Source organism: Misgurnus anguillicaudatus, chromosome 13 (genome assembly GCF_027580225.2).
Source record: "Misgurnus anguillicaudatus chromosome 13, ASM2758022v2, whole genome shotgun sequence".
NCBI classification, from domain to species: Eukaryota; Metazoa; Chordata; class Actinopteri; order Cypriniformes; family Cobitidae; genus Misgurnus; species Misgurnus anguillicaudatus.
The window spans coordinates 13,506,468-13,526,813 of record NC_073349.2 but is presented as its reverse complement, the minus strand read 5'-3'; the positions used below and the strand labels follow the sequence as shown (position 1 = coordinate 13,526,813).

General features: G+C 35.5%; 1 protein-coding gene across 5 annotated transcripts in view; it reads right to left on the bottom strand.

Annotated features, from left to right (window-relative positions):
- Nucleotides 1-13,855: 13,855 nt before the first annotated feature.
- slco4a1 (solute carrier organic anion transporter family, member 4A1) overlaps nt 13,856-20,346 on the bottom strand; it is a 45,414-nt gene continuing 38,923 nt past the window's right edge. For all 5 annotated transcript variants that reach the window (XM_073875063.1, XM_055188566.2, XM_055188568.2 and 2 more), the window contains 3 exons: nt 18,779-18,954; nt 18,281-18,494; nt 13,856-18,159 (listed from right to left, as the gene is read on the bottom strand). In XM_073875063.1, coding sequence (XP_073731164.1) covers nt 17,995-18,159; nt 18,281-18,494; nt 18,779-18,954 — 555 coding nt within the window. In that variant the 3' untranslated portion in view covers nt 13,856-17,994. The remainder of the gene's footprint in view (nt 18,160-18,280; nt 18,495-18,778; nt 18,955-20,346) is intronic.

Below are 20,346 nucleotides of genomic sequence, written 5' to 3'. Positions count from 1 at the left end.
CAAATAATTATAATGATTTATTTGTGATATGTATCTGTAACTGTGAAAGCTCTACATGTGATTTGTATAAATGAAGTCTCCGACAAATGCTTGACACAGTGCAATGGCTTATCTTGCGTTATTGGAAGACTTGGCAAATAATACATTCCGCCGGTAGCGCGTTTTCAAAGATCGCGCCAATGATGCTGGTTATATATGCTGCTGTCCAAGGTGGAAAGTTGTCTGTCCTCCTCCAGTTGCACTCGTTTCACGTCGGTGTGCTGTGACGCGTTTTTTTGCTGATAATTTAATGTCAACCCACTTTTTTATTTCTGGAAGTGTTCTCTCCTCATATTCAACGGAATTAAACTCAATGGTAACATGTAGATTTGTTTTCTTTTGTTAGTCATTCCTCCCGCACTAAGTAAACCAAACAGGATGTGTTATTAGGATTTAACCTCATCCAGCAGTAACTCAATTTCTGTGTCTGTAAAATTCCTCTTTTACACTCTCTTTGTCATTATTGCGATGAGGGAAAAAGCACAACCACGTGACATATAACGGGAGGTGTTGTCACCATATATGGTTCATTGGAGGCGTTTCGGAATGCAAATGACTATGAACGTGCACGAGCATGGAGCTTAAGAACAAGTGGGATTTATCATCAAGCATTACTTACTGATGTGCGTACGAACCACGTGCGCACGTTTGATAAATCCCGATTTTTTTTGTACTTAGGCACATTCTAAATTTCATTCGTAGGTACAAATATAAAACATTTTCTACGCAATGTTGATAAATGAGGCCCCAGGTGTCTCTGGGGCAGGACCCTTTATATTCATTTTTTCTATACTTTGTCTCCTCCGTGGGTAGATTTTCTCCAAATCTTTCTCTAAAATGGTTTAATTTGTTCTAGCAAACACGTAGCACAAATCTAGCCAGCTGTGTTTTGAAAACACAGTGAATTTGTTGTTTACAGAAACTTTAGGCCCGTCGCGTTTGAAAATGTGTTGTTTGCTACTTCACCCATACGCATCGTCATCTCTTAATGTGCATCTCTCGAACATATATGGGTTAATCTCTCAGGTTTCCATTCTTCCACATCGAACGTTTTCAAAACAATTCCCCACGTTATTACGAAGGATTGAAAGCTAGCTTACTACAAAAAACTGTTCAATCCAATCATAGCAGTGGGCCTTTAGTTCCAAATCTCAATGCGGCCCGCACATCAAAACAGAGCGTTTCTTCAGCCAGCCTCAAAACCAGGGTACAAAATAGTCTATTACTTATTGCTTTTGATGTTTATGAATGTAAAAAATACGCAAACATCATAAGTAGACCTTAAACAACAGTATAAAACAATATAAATCCCAGATTTACTGCACCTGTTTAAAAAATGCTGCCTTTTTCTTTGTGTTATACTAAATTTCTTAATATTCCCAAAAACAAATACGGCAAAATATATATTTGATCACGTTAATGGTATCTGCTATTGTCAGTACTGTATGGCACTAAACACTTACAAATTTCAAAAAAGTATATGTTTAGGCCTCAAAATGTCAAAATTTTCACCAAGAAAAAGTGGTGACAAATTCAAATTGTAATAAACATCTGCTGGGGTGTTCATAACATTTTCCAGCAAAAATCATTCAATTATCTGTGTCATTAGTAGAGTAGGGGAGTAGTTTGACTCATTAATTCTTTATAAACAGCCAAAGCCTTGGCACAGCAGTGAAACACATTTACTGTAATGAAAGCATTATAAGAGTTATTTTTACAGGTCAATTAAAAAGGGCAATGCTAAATAAAACAAAGCAATTAAGCAGATTTGAAGTAAAAGTATTTGATGAACGTTTAATGTGCTGAAAGCCAGTGGCGGCTAGGACTGCTCATCCGACGGGCGCATATTCAAAATATGTGTTCGGAGTGTCGTGTGTTGCTCGTATTTTCAAAATATGTGTTTGTTATGTCATGTGAACCATGTGCATCACATGTTTTGTCAAAATGTTTATGATAAAAGAGACGCTCATATTCACAAAATACACACAAGACACTCCCTTAACAGTAAACTCTGATTAAACATGAGATTATGCGAGTATCTGACAAACGCAAGCTTTTCTTATCATAAACCCTTTAGACGCGTCTGCAGCAGGCACTTATGTTGACAAGACACATGATGCACATAGGATCTCTCGACGCACAGAACACATATTTTGAAATTATGAACCACACACATGACGGGCTACATACATGTTATGACGAACTTCGCATCGAGCGCCCTCGAAATAAGAAGTCACCGGCCGCCACTGCCAAAAGCATTCGGTTATTATCATTATGTCATTATGTTTTGATGGAGGTTTGCATCTGAACTCCTCAGTTGTAATGTGGAAAAGGTGAACAAAGTTTTTGCAAAACAAAGTGTGATGCAATGCAATAGTTATCAGCTGGAGTGAAAACTGTAGAGCATGTCTGACTTGATCAGTTCTCTCATTTCTTTTCATTCTCCTCAAACTTTCAGATCTAAGAAAGGTAAATAAAATCAGAGCTCCAGAAGAGATGAATGTTTAAACATTGCCTGAAGTTCTCATGTTTTGAACAACAGTCATGCATCTGAATAGAAAGTGACTGTTTTTGCCATAATGCAATTTCAGTAGATAAATATCACATTCTTTTCCCTTTTCTCTCTGTAACACAAATACACACGCACGCACGCACACACGCACGCACGCACACACACACACACACACACACACACACACACACACACACACACACACACACACACACACACACACACACACACAAACAACCCTGAGAGGTGTGTGAGGTAAACATGAGATAAAAAAATTCTCCTCTTTGAAAATGTGTATCAATAGAGCCATTAGAGTCCATAAGACCCTTTGACATGCATGCAGATATTGGCAGATATGGTAATCGTTCATCCACATCTAGTTACAGCACATGGTTGATGCTATTTTGCAACATAAAATTGGTCTTTTACTTCAGTTCTGCTTTTGTTTTCATCTCATAAATAAAAAGAGGCCATGACACTTGAAAGTAAGACGATATGATGAAAGTGAACAACAGCTTCAGGAAGTAAAGATGACAACAATTCGAAATGAGCTATATACTAATTTTCAGCCTTGTTTTATCTGCACTTTTGTATATAAGAGTCCTTATTGGACGACGCAACATTATTTGTTCCAGTATCATGGAGTTAATAATCATTCAGAAGCATTTTTACTGCTCTTCACTTATTCATAAGAGTCTCTTTTAAGTCACACAATTGGTTCTTGAACACTGGGCACTTTAGTTTAGCACTCTTATTATTATTCATTGCTTCCATATGGATACTGGTCTGTGCATTGCGGGGATGGACATGTATTTTTATATAAAATAAAATAAAATAAATTGGATCAGTCTTTTAACTTTGCAATGGGAAGTGTATACTTGTTGTGCCACTTAGGCTCTTATATAGAAGTAATAACAAAAACTACAAAAGTTGTTATTGTGGTGGTACCCTTTCAAAAACTACAACTTTGTATCTAAAGCACAAATTAGCACATTACAGGTACCTCAATGGTACATATCAGGACCTTTTTAAAGGGGTGTGTTTTTTGGATGTAAGGAGAAGAAAGTCAGCCTTATGGAAACGTTTTTTGGAAAGAGTTTTGCTTGAAGAAAGAAAAGTGAGCAAATTAGAACAGGATTTTAATATTTCCCTATTCTTTTACATTCATTTGTGGTAAGATAGCACTGACAGCTTCAGGTTACAAGAGGCACTTTGTGTTTTTATCTAAAATCAGATCAGACACAGAGATGGTTTATCCCACTACTTGATCCAATTACAGGACTCTCTGCTCTTTAGCCTGAAAGAAACACACTGACAAATGGTTCAAGAAATAGTATCTATGATGCTCAGAGGTCGTTGAAAACATGATGAGCCATGATTCATTAGACTTCACTCTTCTTTTAGATGGCAGGTTATTAATTTACATTACAGATTTAAGGAATTGCCAGAATGCCACTCCGTTGGATTTCTTCCTCTGAAATCAGAAAAACTTTTAACTTTTAACCTTAACTGACCAAATAAGCTGTATTTGAAAAAAAGAAAATTAACTGTTTGACATTACTTCCATTTCCTTCTTACACATGCTTATGATTTGATTCCTTTCCTCTCTGTCTTTCCTGTTACAGTATATTAGAATATATTTACAGTTGCGATCTGAATGGGAAAATTTAGTAGGCAATTTAGTAGGAAATCTGACCTACTTGAATAGGATTTTGAAGTGAACTATTGTCTCGGGCCACTCAAAAGACTTTTTGTAGATGATCATGTTAAGTAATTTAGTACAGCGGTGCTGTTAGCGGTTTCTGTGTGTGCGTGAAGTTTTGATATATAATGTAATTAACTATGTCTAGGCAGATTTCAATTCATAACATGCACACCTGGGGTGTTTTTCAAAGTAATAATATTCGAAGACTTCAATCTCTTCACCAGCGATTCATGATCTCTTATAGCCTCTGTCCTATTTGAATACATTGAATCCTCATTAACATACACAAACACTCCTACTTCAAATCAAATTAATTTCTCTCTCTCTCTCTCTCTCTCTCTCTCTCTCTCTCTCTCTCTCTCTCTCTCTCTCTCTCTCTCTCTCTCTCTCTCTCACTTGTCTAGTTATAATTGTGGCAGAGGCTCTTGACCTCTTCCCACACGACTTTTACTGTTTGTGTCGCTATTGTCACCGGTGAGAAATATCTATACAGCTCTGGAGGCGTTAATTGACTTATAAAACAAACCGAGCTGCCACTACATCTGTCTGTTTGGAGTCCTGCTCAGAAGGCAAGTAAAGATCACAGTGATACGTATTGACAGACTCCTTCGTTTTCATTGCCTCTATCTCTTGCTCTCACATTTTTTTTACTTTAGGTACTTAAAGATCAATGTTGGGGTAACGCATTACAAGTAACGTGCATTACGTAATAAAATTACTTTTCTGAAGTAACGAGTAAAGTAACGCATTACTTTTTACACATTAATATCTGAGTTACTTTTTTAGATTAATTAATTAGATTTAAAAAATGATGTACTGAATAAAAACTAAACATAGTCACATTATGCACATACACGCCTGTGTGGGAACAATTTGAGTCAGAAACTGAGATGGCAGGCCAGAGCTCGAAATTTTTGTGATGAAATACGCAATTTCTGAATTCAGAACTTTTCAAAAACACCTGCAAGGCCTGAAAGAGATCAAGCCTCAGCCAAGAAAAAGTAACGCAAAAGTATCTAAAAAGTAACGTAAGCATTACTTTCAATGAAAAGTAACTAAGTAACACAATTAACTTATTATTGTAATGCATTACTTTTAAAAGTAACTTTCCCCAACACTGTTAAAGATAATAAATACAAAGACTACATGAAAATGGCAAAAGACGCAGGGATATGGTGACCACTTTAACTGAAGGGAACACATTTACTACTTTTTGAGGTATAATCTGTAGATTATATAGGCTACATTATCAGTGCACTGTACAAAAAGGTCAAAAGCTGTCACTGGGACAGTACCCTTTTAAAAGGTCCGACTATGTCCAATTTAGGTACAAATAACTTACATGAGGTGCCAATATGCACCCTTTAGGTACTGCCCCAGTGACAGCTTTTGTATGTTTTCTCTGAGAGCGTACACACATAAATAACTAAATGGACATATAAATTGGCTATATGAACAGTAAAGACAGGCTTCATAGAGGCCATCTTTATGAGACGTCAGGCAGTCTGAAATGAGCTTGAAATCCACTTCGCTTATACAGCAGTTTGTGTTGTTCAATATGCTATAAGTCTTTGTAAATCAATACACTTTTTACAAAGGCAGACAATTCCAAATGTTCAAGAAACTGCTATTTGATCTGGGAATGCAGTCTTTTTATTGTCTTCTGCTTTTAGACAACAATTATAATTTCTGACTTCAGTTGAGACCTTAAAGGCAGCAATTGTGAAAAAACAGTACCACAGTCGCAGAGTTCTCAGAGAATTCAACCTAAATATGTATTAGTCATTTGATTTAAAAAATTTAATTGAACACACTGCATTTAATTAAAGAATTGGCATATCAGTATTTGCTGAGATAAAACCTTTTTGTGCCGAATGAATTCATTTAATTGACTTTACGTAAAGTGGTTTTAAAAAAGCCAATATTTTATTTGTTTAATTTCCACACCATTGAATGTACTGATTTGCTTACAGTGCAGATATTTTTTTCCCAAAAGATTTGTGCAAGATTTAAAGGTGGGGTCAGTGTAAGAATTAATTCTCTGTTCCCCACACCCACTGTTTTTCACTTTTTATAAGTATAATGCAGTTGTTTATCATTTTATATTCCTCATATTTTTATGATTGAGCAATAATCGCTTTCACATGTCCTACTTTAAAAGTACCAAGCTTTTGTAACTTCTCTATATGGTTTCGAACCTTGTTATAAATGGATTAGTTCAGATTAGGTCAGCATCTGTTGTACTCTTGTGTACCCAAAGTCCGTGGATGAACTTCTCCTTATGGCCAGTGTTGATCAAGTCACATAGGCCTATCGAACCCCATGACTTGTCCAACTCCTTGGGGCTACTTCTCAAATTTATGAGACATCCTAAAATGTCTAGTTTGCAAAAACATTGGACATATGCTTAGGAGTTATATCTGCGGAGGGATTATGTGACTCATGCCAGACACCTGCATGAGTGGTCTCATCCTGTCCCAGGTGACTCTTGTACCGCTATATATTGAGATGCTTTATCAATAAATCTTTGACTATGATTGGAACAGAACCTTGCGTCTGCGTCTTTCATAGCCCCTGATCAGACTTTCTGCTGCTCGGCTCAGACCTCCAGACAACAAAACATATCTCTAGACCTGATTAGAAAATATAATCTAACAGCCAGTAAATTGGAAAATGCTAACTTTAGCCCGATAGTACTGAAGGCATACGATCCAGCTTCCTGCAAATCGGCATCCAAAACCACGTCACCTTCAAAACGTATGAGCAATGTTACTTGACAACATCATGTGCCATTCACAGGTGAGAAAACTTTATAGTTGGTTTACATTCTCGCTCACAGTGTCTGCACACAGTGCCGTTTTTAGGCATAGACCAGAAGTGGTGATTGAATAGGGTTAGAGCTAGAGAACCAGGGGGTCGCCTAGGACAGTGGTTTTCAAACTGGGGGCCGGGGCCCCCAGGGGGGCCGCGAGATGGTGCCAGGGGGGCCCCAGTTTTATGACATTTTATAAAATACATTAATTTATCATGAATTCTGTGTAATTAAACCTTAAAAAATAAGGCTACTAACCAAAAGCACTACTTTTTTGTATAATTTAATAATTTTTTTAATGAAAAAGTTGAGTTTTAGAACAGTTTTTTGTCACAAATTTTCTTTGGGGGGCCGTGAAGGAATGCACCGTACACAATGGGGGCCACATGCTGAAAAAGTTTGGGAACCACTGGCCTAGGAAGCCACCAGCTGAATTTAGATCAGTTAACATAGTGATTGCTATAGGAATGAGAAGACTTTCAACCAGTAAAAGTTACAGTATTGTAGAAAACCACCTATTGCACCATTACGATCAGTTCATATTCTATGTGCTATTTTTTTTGTCCATATACAAACTGATAATCATCGATTCGCACTGAGTCCTGAATTAAACATAAAATAACAGTTTTAAAGAAAAAACATGTTATCTAGCTTTTACTGTTTTTGTTCACACATGTTTGAGCTAAGTTTTTAATGATTCATTCGACACACGCAGGTTCACAACTAATCAATATCTTCTTTTGTTTCTTATATGTTGCGTCAGTGTGATGGAGAGATCACCATTATTCCAGTCATGTTTTTAATCGTGGGTGTAGAAAGAGTTACTACACGCACAACATGTATGGGTTTACATTTCTCTGCTTGTCTTAAAGGGACAATATGTAAGGTTTTGCATTGAAATATCCAGAAACTACTAGCACGGTGTAAAATATTTTTTTTTACATGTGTACTTATCCCAAATGTTTGAATCCAAAAAATGTGCAGTTCCGCCCCTCTTCATAGGGGCGCTTATCAATGCCGTCATGTCCATGACATCATTGGTTTCTGCAGAGCCGGCGCCAGACCATAGCTAAAAGGGGGCACGCGGCTTCCAACAGGGGGGCATGCAATCAGCAACAATAACTTGCAATAACAAGGCTGAACAACAACAAATACAGTGCAAGCACTCATAAAACACGTTGCTAGTATCAAGTCACATTAATATTAATAAGACGTAATGATGCATGAATCAGAGAAACTGCTCTATTTTAATTTAAAAAAGCATATATCAACTATATTTTCTTCATTTTATAACATTAAAAGTTATGAAACATATCATGTAATTTTTTTTAGTTATTCTTGATATATATTAAATTAATAAAACACCGTGTAAGGGTGCACAACAACCTCTTTGGGGGGGGGCACGGCCCATGAATGCCCCCCCATGACGCCGGCTCTGGGTTTCTGCTTTTGCTCCCATTAAAACCATTAGTGTGTTTAGGTGCAACTTTTCCATTTGATTTCTCAATCATGTCAATTCTTGCAGCACTGCATGAAGTTCAACAAGCCTTTTGACTTCATGTGACACTGTGCAGATTGATCGGCATATTACATTTTGCGAGAGTATTGTTTCGTGATAGTTTGATTTCAAGTCTGCCCAGTAGTAGTAGTAGTAGTTCACATGGAGAAGTATGCTAAATGCGGAAGTAGTCAAACAGAAAATTTAGCAAATAAGGTTATGCTTTCCATCTCAAGAGGGGACGGATGATAAACCATCTCCAATATGTAAGGAATAATTGACGACGGGCTGTTGAATTATAAGAAAATAATGCACACCAAAGGTAGTTCGCGTCATGCCGTTACACCGCGGTTGTGCATTATTTTCTTATGATTCAAAGGACCGGAGTCAATTATTCCGCTTATACCACAGTTACCAAAAATTTTGCTCTGGTGCCTATTTTAAAGACATTTTAAAGGTTAGGTGTGCGGTTATTGAAAAATAATCAACATGGAACATTTCTAAACCAATCAGAATAAGGCATTCAACAGCACCATGGCATAATTGAATTTAGACTGCAATACCAATTTCAATGTTACATACAGCTCCTTTAAGGATTTCTTGACATGTTTTATGTTTATTTCCTTTCATCAATCAAATATCTTGCTTTTACATAAACCTTTCTTTGTCCTTCTGGATTAAAATGTCTCAAAGTTCTTCTTTATGTTAGGTCTTGTAGTTTCAAGATGGCCAATTAATTTGAAGTTTTGCTAAGTAATAAGTGCTTTCAGCCCTTCTTCATAGGGATGCTTATCAATGCCGTCAAATCCATGACATCATTGGTTTCCGATGATGCCATAAAACCATAGGTGTGTTAATGCAGTTAATTAATTTAAACTTGTTTTTATAAGTTAAATTAACATAAAAATATGTTGAAATGATATCATGTTTTTACAGTGCTGGAGGTGTACGAAACGTTCTTGTCTGGTTAAAATGTCCCGATACTATTTTGCATTTGATCCTTTTTTAAATCAGTGTCAGGCTGGACCGAACTCGCCACAGACAGACAGATATTGAAATCGAATACAGCTGTTCATGCGGTTTCCCGGACAGGGATTAGACTAGTCCTAGACTAAAACAAATGTAAGAGCTGTCCAAACTGAAAACAACTTGCACTGACATTTCTTAAAATACATCAGTGCTCTTTGTTTTACCTCAAAAATGCACACAGGTAATGTTTTTTAGTAAGGCATGTTTGTTAAAACTAATTCTATTTCCTAATTAATCCTAGTCCTGGTTTAAAGGGGACATGTCACAATAATTTTTTAAGATGTAAAATAAATTTTTGGTGTCCCCAGAATACTCATGTGAAGTTTTAGGTCAAAATATCATATAGGTAATTTATTATAACATGTTTAAATTCACACTTGTAGGTGGGAGCAAAAATGTGCTTTTTGTTTTTGGGTGTGTCCTTTTAAATGCAAATGAGCTGATGAAATGCAACACTGGTCGCAATGATGGTGGTTTGATGCAATTCAAACTCAATTGTGCTGTCAATAATTTTTTCTTTCTCTCTGCACTAAATGACAGTCCTGTGGTTGGATAGTGCAGATTAAGGGGTGGTATTATTATAATGAGAGATCCTTCTGACATCACAAGGGGAGCCACATTTCAATTACCTAATTTTTCACGTGCTTGCAGAGAATTGTTTACCAAAACTAAGTGACAGGGTTGTCCCTTTTCACATTTTCTGGGATGATAGAAGCACTCATAGCACTGAAACATGGAAAAAGCCAGATTTTCATTCCCTGACCCCTTTAAATCCGTGAAACCGCCCCAAAATGTCCCTTCTTACTCAAAGTGAACTTGTTTATTGTGATTTCTCCTAGAGGACGTGATCTTAATTCAACATCTTCAACATCAAATTAAATCATGCTTTAGGATCAGGGTTTGATCAAATTTTTCCCTCTCAATGATCCCCTGTGATTTTAAGAGTAGGTAAAGATTAGGGATAAGGTTAGGATTATGTCTGTCTGACATCAATGCTGTTTCACAGACATCAAAATGTTGCAGTGGTTCTTAAACTGGGGGCGTACGTTTTTTTTAAATACATTTTATAACAAACATTAATTTATCATAAATTCTGTGTAATAATAAACCTTATACAAATAAACACTGCATTGTATAATTTAATATATTTTGTTCAATTCAAATTCTAAGTTTGAGATTGTTTTATGAAGCGATGTCCTATGGGTGGTTGTTTGAGACAACCGTTTGAGAACCACTGCTCTAGAGTTATCATGGTTAACTAGTCTGCATGTGTTTATCTTCATCTTTTGGCTCAGGTTATTTGATCATTATAGAGAAGGTGTGAAAACATGTGTGCTGTGTTCAGAGGGGAATTGGTTGTCTTTCTTGACGCTCTCTAATCTTGATCACACATTGACATATGGAGCGGCTGTTGTGTGCGGGATTGACATGAACGAGTTGACCTTTACAGCCTGCTTTGCAACCACCATAGATCTCTAATACCATTAACAAAACATGTTTTGTTGTTGACCATAAGAAATGGGTTTTTGTGTGTCTTCAGCTGGATTCGATTTCAATATCTTTCTGTCTGTCTGTCTATGGCGAGTTCGGTCCGGCCTGCACGAATCTCTGACACTGAATTGAAAAAGGACCAAATGCAGAATAGTATCAGGACATTTAACCATACAAGAATGTTTCGTACACCTCCAGCACTGTAAAAAAGTATATTATTTCAACATAGATTTTTGTGTTCCTTATACTTATAAAAACAAGTTTGAATATAATATGTAAGCATTGCTTAAATAATCCTGAGAAATTCATATTGATTCAAGGTCCCTAGAGTCCCATTATTGTTTATTGTATGGTGATAGGCAGAGGGAATTTGCAAACCCAGACACCCTCAAAATATTACATCAATGCACTTCTTCATAAAGTGGATTGTCTGTAGAGCACAACTTCCAATTACAGATGCAATCCCATATTTAAATAATACATGCGCACACACACAACAAAGACTACATTATACACCCCCTAGGGAAAGATTCATTGCCAGACATGGTGTATACATGACTTCATCATTAATTATGGGTATTAAATCAACTTTTATTAAAATAATGGATTGAAATTCATAAAGCGTCTGTCTGTAGCAATGATGCAAAACAAGTGTATTTAAAAGAGGTAACAGCAGGCAGGTATCTGTGCCTCTCGGCTAGTCCAATTATTTAGATTAATATTTGCTAAAAATGCAGAGATGCTTTCTTATCTAAGTCCTTTTGTAACTAAAACCATTTTGTTGATCTGAAAGACAACCATTATTTGTTTTTAAGGGGCACCATCCAAGTGTAATCCAGTTTCTCTGTGAGGCAGATTCTTTCATTTCGCAGTCCTAGGTGCATATATTCCCTTGAATTTCTTTTCGAAAGATAATGTACAATTACTCCATAACAAACATGCAAAGTGTGTCTAGTCATATTGTCTAAATGTATTATACTTTATGTTGTGATACTACATCCAGAATGAACTGATTTGAACAGAACTGCATCACCATCTAGTGGTACAAATAAATGATAAACAGTGTAATGGGATCTAAAAGTCAATTCAAAATCCTACCTGAAAAAAGAATGGAGAAATATAAAAATATAGAGATATTAAAAGATCTGAATAGTAAACAAGAAAAACTTGACCTTGAAAAAATTAAAGATTCAAGGTTTGGGACACTTATCAAACAAGCAAAACCGTGACAATGCTGAGGTTATAGTAATTGTCACATTTCTTGCTTTTACTGCAATGTTTATATTAATTTGTCTAAAAAACAATTAAAAATACAATAAAAAAGCTATTTTACTAGCAGCGCACACCCAGACCTTCAGACTCCATACTGTAAAAAGGATTTGTTGGTTCAACTTTAAAAAATAAGTTACCTAGTTGCCTTAAAATTGTGAGTTGATTTGACTCAAAAAAGTTGGGTAACACTTTACTTGAAGGGCTGTTCATAAGACTGACATGGCACCTTAATAATCATGACACAACACGTGTCATGAACATGAAGGAGATTTTATGCACATTTATGACAACTGCTATTCAGTATCATTTGTTTAATTATGTCATTTTTAACGCAAAGATGACATTGTTTGAAATGTCTTTTTTATGACAACTTGACACAATACATCATAACTTGTCATAAATCTGTCATAAACAGACTACTTAGCTTTGTGGGTTAACATTACATTAAACTGTCGTTTAAATGTCATTAAGTGTTAATACGGTCAAATAATTTGAAAAACCTTAACAAAATGCAACAGACACGTCAAAATATTACACTTAACTTTATGTGTGAGCACAATACATAAAAAACAGATAACATAACTTGTTCTTCATCACACAGAGGGTTCTGAAATTTTCTGACACAAAAGAAAAAAATACCAAAGTATTTAATTAATTATTTTAATGTATTTAACTGTTTATCTAGCAATATGGACCCAACGCTGCACGGCTTAACCCATCATTGTATCTGTCTCCAAATGCAATAAAATATAATTTTATCAATTTGAATTATTATTGGATGATTGATTTGATTTCTTAAACACATGGAAGAAACTTAAAAAAACATTATGAACTGAAGAATATTCATGACGCTGTTATAAAACTATTTGACAGAGTATTAACACTTAATGATCTTTTTAATGACAAATTCAATTTGTATCACTGGTAAAAAGTGGTCAGTTATGTTGTCTTGGTAATGTCAAGTTGTCGTGACAAGTTATGATGTATTGGTTTATGTCAAGTTGTCATAACAAAGACATCTCAATGTCATTTTTGCATTAAACATGACATAATTGAGCGAATGACACTTTATGATAGTTATCAAAACTTGCATAAAATCTCCTTCATGCTCACTGCACGTCATGTCATGATTATGAAGGTGTCATGTTAGTCTTATGAACACCCCTTCAAGTGTTACCAAAAAATTTGTAAAAATATTGTGTCAACTAATATTAAGAGAACCAGGTAACTAACTTTTTTAAGTTGAACCAACTTTTTTTACAGTGCACTGTATGTATACAGTCAGCAATAAAGAGACATTTCTTTGTTTTCTTTCTTTTCTTGTATTTAGGTTGTTGCTACAACTTTTATCAAAACTTTTGCATAAAAAGTACTTAACAAAAAGTACAAAAAAAAAAGGAATTACATTGTTATGAGTAACACAGTGACAAGAAATCTCAATTCACATGAAAAATATCAATAAAGACAATAACAGGCTCACTCCACACAAAACAGTCACCTATAAAAGGATTTGTTATTTCTTTCAGCCATTACGGGTAAAAATACACATGACAGCACACAAATACAATGACATGTCACAGTTATCTTGTTGCATGTTCAATTAAATTGTGCAAATATTTCATTTCCGAGTGCATTGTTATCATTCATAGTTTGTCATGGGAGAGTAAACGATAATTTATTCAGATATATTTTACATTAGAGAAAAGTAACAAAATAATAAGTTCCAGCTGATAAATACATTCATTAGAACAAATGCATTAAATAAATAAAAACCTCAAATGTAAAATATCATTACTAAGGTCTTGATAAAAGCAAATTATAAAGCAGATTTTAGTTTTAACTTTCTATATATTTGGCCTTTAGCATCTTAATTGGTTAAATTAAACAGGGTGCTACGCTCAAACCCCGGTTAAGAGATAAAATCTCTTGTGTGCTCTTTAATTTTAGTTAATTGTACATGGTTGAATTATCTTTTAACCATTTTTTCAGTCTCATTTAGACACAATGGATATTTTTCTGTATAATCTGATTGTGAAGTGCTTTTCATGAAGGTCCCATCATGGACAGTAAATACAGTACAAGTTTCTCTTTATGGAGCTCAGATGCAAAACCTTCTGAGTACGTCTGACATGTTTTCTGTTATCAGGCTCTTAATGGATTCTGAAAACAAAGTGGTATTTTTCAATGGCCTGAGGCCAGGATTAAACGGATTTGAAGCTAAATTAATCAATGAACATATAATACATGCTGAGAGCATTCGGTTACTATCATTATCAAATTTTTGACAGAAGCAGCGTTTAGAGGGCTTTTCCATCTGAGCTTCTCAAATGGTCTCAACATGTGATTACAGGTCTGTTTGAAAACCGACTCCCTCTTAATCTCTCATTTACATCTCTGTGATCTGACATTAAGAAGCATCTCTGTCGTGAGCTGTAGTATTCTGGCACATTTTAGTGATAACACGTGACCCTGCCTGTGAAATCCAGGCTAAAGTCTTATCAAAAGAAAAAAAACATTGATTTCAATCTTTGACATGACCTTAGTCAATATTAAAGATTTCAAGGTTATATTTTTTCAGAATGTTCTTGGCATATGCAGGATGATTTTATGTAGAGTACAGTAAAAAAATGACTGTAGCAGTGTTTTCACAAACTGGATCACAAATGTGAAAAAATCAAATCAAATACAATTACGCAACTTTAATGGTGGCAGAATGTGAATCAGTATTGGTGTAATGTATGAAACAGAGTACAAAACTTGGCACATATTTCATTACTGTACATGGCTGATATGTTTGTTTCCATCAGTAAAGTGCAATTTAAAGAGATGAACCTTAAACATCATTAACAATGAACATGTGTGAAATTTAATCTGTAAATTGTAATTGCGCCGATTGATGCTAAACTCTTTTAAGGCACAATTTTTTTCTGTTGTACTGTGGAAATTGAGTTGTATATATTAAGTGCTCTTTTCTGTATTATATATGGCTTATTTAAAGTCATAAGCTGTCATTTTCCACTTTGATTATTTCAATAAAAATGATCTCAGATTAAACTCACAAATTATGCATTTTCACAATAAGATTACATTTGTCTCTGTTATGTTTTGTTTACATAACTCATATGCTCTGGTATTCTGAACATGTAGATGAATGTGAAGCATATGACTAGGGATGCACCGAAATTAAAATTCTTGTCCGAAACCGAAACACCGAATGAAATTATTATGCCAATTATTAGTACCATTGCATTAATGGCTATGACTGTGTACTAACTTTACTAGGGGTGTGACAGATCACAAAACTCACGGTTCGGATCACATTACAGTTTTTGAGGCACGGATCAGATTATTTTTCAGATCTGCAAAAAAGGGGTGGGAAAAATAAAGGAAACAAATAAAGAAATTACTATTAATTATAAAATAAGAACAAAGTTGCACATTAAGTAAGGTCTGAAATTAGCATTAGGTATATAATTTGAATTAAATGAATCATAACACTGTCTTTATTGTATAAATGAAATATAATTATTATTATTTTAGAGCTACAGAAGTGATTTTCTCTTTGTCTTGGGTTGTTTGATTAACTTTAATGACACAGACTTAAGTTAATTGAGGTTACTATCTCTTTAAGACCAAATAAGCACGGACTGGTTTCTGACTGTAATCTATAAATACACTTAAGACATAAACACATGTTTTTATTAGAAAAAGAATACTGTGGAGATCATTTTGTTTGTATGTGCCCTGTCAATATCAGAAAGATTTTATGTTTGCTTGCTTTTTAATACGCATCTCTTCGTGTATGCACTACTGAGTGCACTTAAACGCGCACGCACACACAGACAGTCGCTCCACATAAAAGCATTACGTTGTTTTTCATTGCTCTATTCGCGAAATGTATTTTAATGGATTACATTTTGAGACACAGTAGCGCAACTGTTTCTAAAGTTTACACATCAAGAGTTCTGGGGCCGGATTCACGAAAACATTCTTAAGACAAAAAATAAAGATAAATTATAAGAAGTGCGTAAGAATGTTCCTAAGTGCAATTCTCAAACATTTCTTAAGAAGTTCTCAATTTTTTTCTTAAGAATATCTTAAATTTTTGTCTTAAAAATAAAATGACAAGCTTATAAATTAATTATGATACCCTGCTAATGAGGTAACAATAAACTTATCCATTAATCTTTTGACTACCTTGCGATCATTAATGCGATACAAATGAGTGATGCATTAAAACTACTACAGGATGTTATTCGCTGTTGTAACAGAGGCCAGCTAGTATTAAGGCGTGCGGTGCGTAAATATAATTCCATAATGTCCTAATCAGTCCGTCATGCGGGTTGAGCACTCCGGGTGTGCGTGCTTCACTCTCCATGCCCACGGCTTCGTCTCCCGCGACCCGCGCTCACGCGTCAAGAGACGGACGTGGAGGATGAAGCATGCCCGCGGTTTCGGAGCCCTCGACTCACATGACGGAGCGATTACCGGTTCGCCTCCCGCTTAGAGCAACTTTTAGCTGTTAATTCACAATGAATGTAGGCTATTACGGAAGAAGTTAAATGTTTGCTAATATTATCACTAATACTTATTTGTGTTTCATGACATATTACTGAGTAAGCCATTAAACTTCATTATATGAGTGTGGAATTCCTCTTTAAACTAATCTATGTGAAGTAAACTGATTAAATTGCCATTTCAGACTACAAAATACAACATGTCACATTTAAAACAATCACATTAACTTATAAAACATCTTATATTTTGAGATTTAAGACTACTGTAAGGTTATCCTAACTTTAAGATGTTATTTAAGACAGTTTATTTTTCGAGAATTGGAATTCTTCTTAAGTTTTTTCTTAAGAACATACTTAAGGAAAAAAATAAGAACTTTCTTAAGAAGGTTTTTTTTGAGAATACAAAATATTCTTAACTTTTTTCTTAAGCTTGAATTTAAGATAAAAATGGCAGTTAAGAAGATTTTTCTTTTTAAAAATGTTTTGTGAATCCGGCCCCTGATCTTTGAAGGGCATAGGGATCATCACGTCTGACTGGAGCTGGACCTGACACATTCAACCGCATGTGCGTCTGTGCCATAGATCTGTGCATACAGAAAGCTGCTCACTTTAGCGCCTTTTTGCGGTTAAATTGTTTAAAATCACTTGAATGTTAACATTTGCAAGCCTTTAAAACACGTGCAAATGATAATCTTTCCCTACTTAAATTTGTGTATTAATCCTCGAATCGCATGCGAGTCGATCCGTGATACATACTGATTCACGACACAGAGACACAGGGATACTGAAATACATCCACACTGCAGACATGTTGCTTTAGACAAGCACGTGCAGGTCGCAGTTTCTGTTCTGCGTTATCACAACATTACGGCTGTATTGTTTCAGTGATAACTGAAAATGCTCTTTTGGGCCATTTACGCGGTGGCCGAATATTCAGTGCATCCCTACATATGACTCAAATAGAAATCTTTGAAAACTATATTATGGCGCTTTTTAGTTGTAACAAATGTTCCTATCTAGAATGAAATCCGGTCGAAGGGGAGTTCAGGCTGGTGAGGAGATCTATGAGAGCATTGGTGCATATGACACAACCGCAGTGTATGTGCTGTGTATCTGTGGTCATAACTGTGCGTGCGGGTTGGTGATGATCTCGGCGGGAACGTGCTTGATTGGCAGGTCTCTGTCTTGCCCGCTCGCGTCTGTGCTCTCGCAGCTGCTTTGAGGAGATTCAGGTGGAGGCTTATACAGAACAGCGGCCAGCAGAAAGAAGAGAGAGCCTAAAACCTACATCACATAAGCAGAGAAACAAATGTTTACCAAATACAATAACTTTATGAAAATGATTTGATAAAGCATTGGCTTCTCTGTGATATCTCATGTCTACAGTATGTGTGTTTTTATCTACCTTGTATATGATGCCAGCGATGAGTGAGTACTGACTCATGGATGAGTTGTGGTATAAGTAACAAGAGCCGTATTCCCCACGCTTCTCCTCCCACAGGAGGCAAGAGATGTCGATCATTGAGCCGAACGCTATAGGCCCCGGGATCCCACCTAGTGTCCTTACAACAATCCACTGGATGCCAAGTCCAAATGATCTTTGACTGTCAGGAACACACCTACAGGGTAAAACAGAGAACGTGGTTAGAATGTAATGTATGTCAGAAACCTTTTGTGAAAGCCATAAAGGCTGAAGTATGGTCTATTTTGTTATGCGTACGTGAGGGTTTGTGCATGGACAATATTACAGAGATCTGTCTTTTTTTAATAAGTATTCCTACTACTCATCTTATACACAACTCAACTACATACAGAAAATAAGCTCACAGTGCACATAATACACAAACCGAAATAAAGAACAAGAAACTACACTGAACAGATGAAGCGAGTGTGTGTGTTGTACCTCAGTGTTGCAGTTAGTGCAGGGATACTGCAGAGGAACGTGAAGAAGATGACGACAAAGAGAAAGCTGAGGAAGGCTGGCATGTGATTGCAGGACGAAACACACTTTCCTTCTTCAGCAAATCCCACCTCACCCCATGACACATTTCCTACCACACAGCTACAGCCAGAATACACCTACAAATGCAGAAACATGAAGACATGAACATATTTAAGCCTTATATTATGTTCCAGGTCAATTTGACCCGTTTTGATATTTAACCATTTATTCTTGAAATGTTGTGACTTTATCTCATTTATGGCCATGAACATGCATGCAAAGTTTGGACATGCTGATATGTTTTGAAGTGTACCCAACTAATTTTGTAACGATTTTGATGTTCGCGGGTCAATTTGACCCACATTTTTTTTTTGTTACAAAGCAACTGTACAAACCCAAATTAAAAATATATTTCAGTGTTTGTTGCTATATTGAGTTTTACTATCCTGAAAAATGGGTAAAATGCTTCTCCTCACTCTTTTGAGTACTGAAAAAGACTTTTACAGACACAGATGGTAAAAGTGAGCTATTATTTCTATTTACAAGTACATGTATATGAAATACTACTTAAGTTATCTATTTCTTACAGAAATTTTGTGACTTTTTCTCATTTAGGGCCATGAACATGCATGTAAAGTTTGGACACGCTGATATGTTTTGAAGTGTACCCAACTAATTTTGTAACGATTTTGATGTTCGCGGGTCAATTTGACCCGCATTTGTTTTGTTACAAAGCAACTGTACAGACCCAAATTAAATATATATTTTCAGTGTTTGTTGCTATATAGGAGTTTTACTTTCCTGAAAAGTGGGTTAAAATGCTTCTCCTCACTCTTTTCAGTACTGAAAAGGAGTTTTACAGACACAGATGGTAAAAGTAAGCTATTATTTCTATTTACAAGTACATGTATATGAAAGACTACTTAATCTAGTATTTCTTCCAGACATGAGCATGCATGCAAAGTAAGGATGTTGAAATGTTTTTTTTTTACGCAAATAATGATTTTATTACGATTTTGATGTTCGCGGGTCAATTTGACACATATTTTTTGTTCCAAGGAAGCTGTATAGACACAAATTAAATAGATTTATTGCGTTTATGTTTTTTGCTACCCTGGAAAGGCAAAAGTGAGCTTTTATCCACTATTTTCAGTACTGATAAAGACCTTCTTAGACACAGAAAAGTAAAAGCGAATAGAAACGATAATTTCTATCTACAATGTATATTAAATACTATGTAAAGCAGATGAATTCAGACCCATAGAAAATCCAGAGGTGAATACAGGTGGTGCCAGTTGTGCCCCACAAAACATGACACCAAACCAAGCACCATTTGTTAAAAATGCAAGAAGTCAAAAAGCAAATGCTTGCTGTGTGCACATCATGTAAACAGTGATTTCTTAAATTTGTACAAGAAGCCTCAAGAACAAAATATGAACCTGTTTAGGAAAAGAAAAGCTTCATTTATTTTCACAGTAATATAATAATATATTTTTATTTAGGATGTTTTAAACATAGGTATGTTAAAA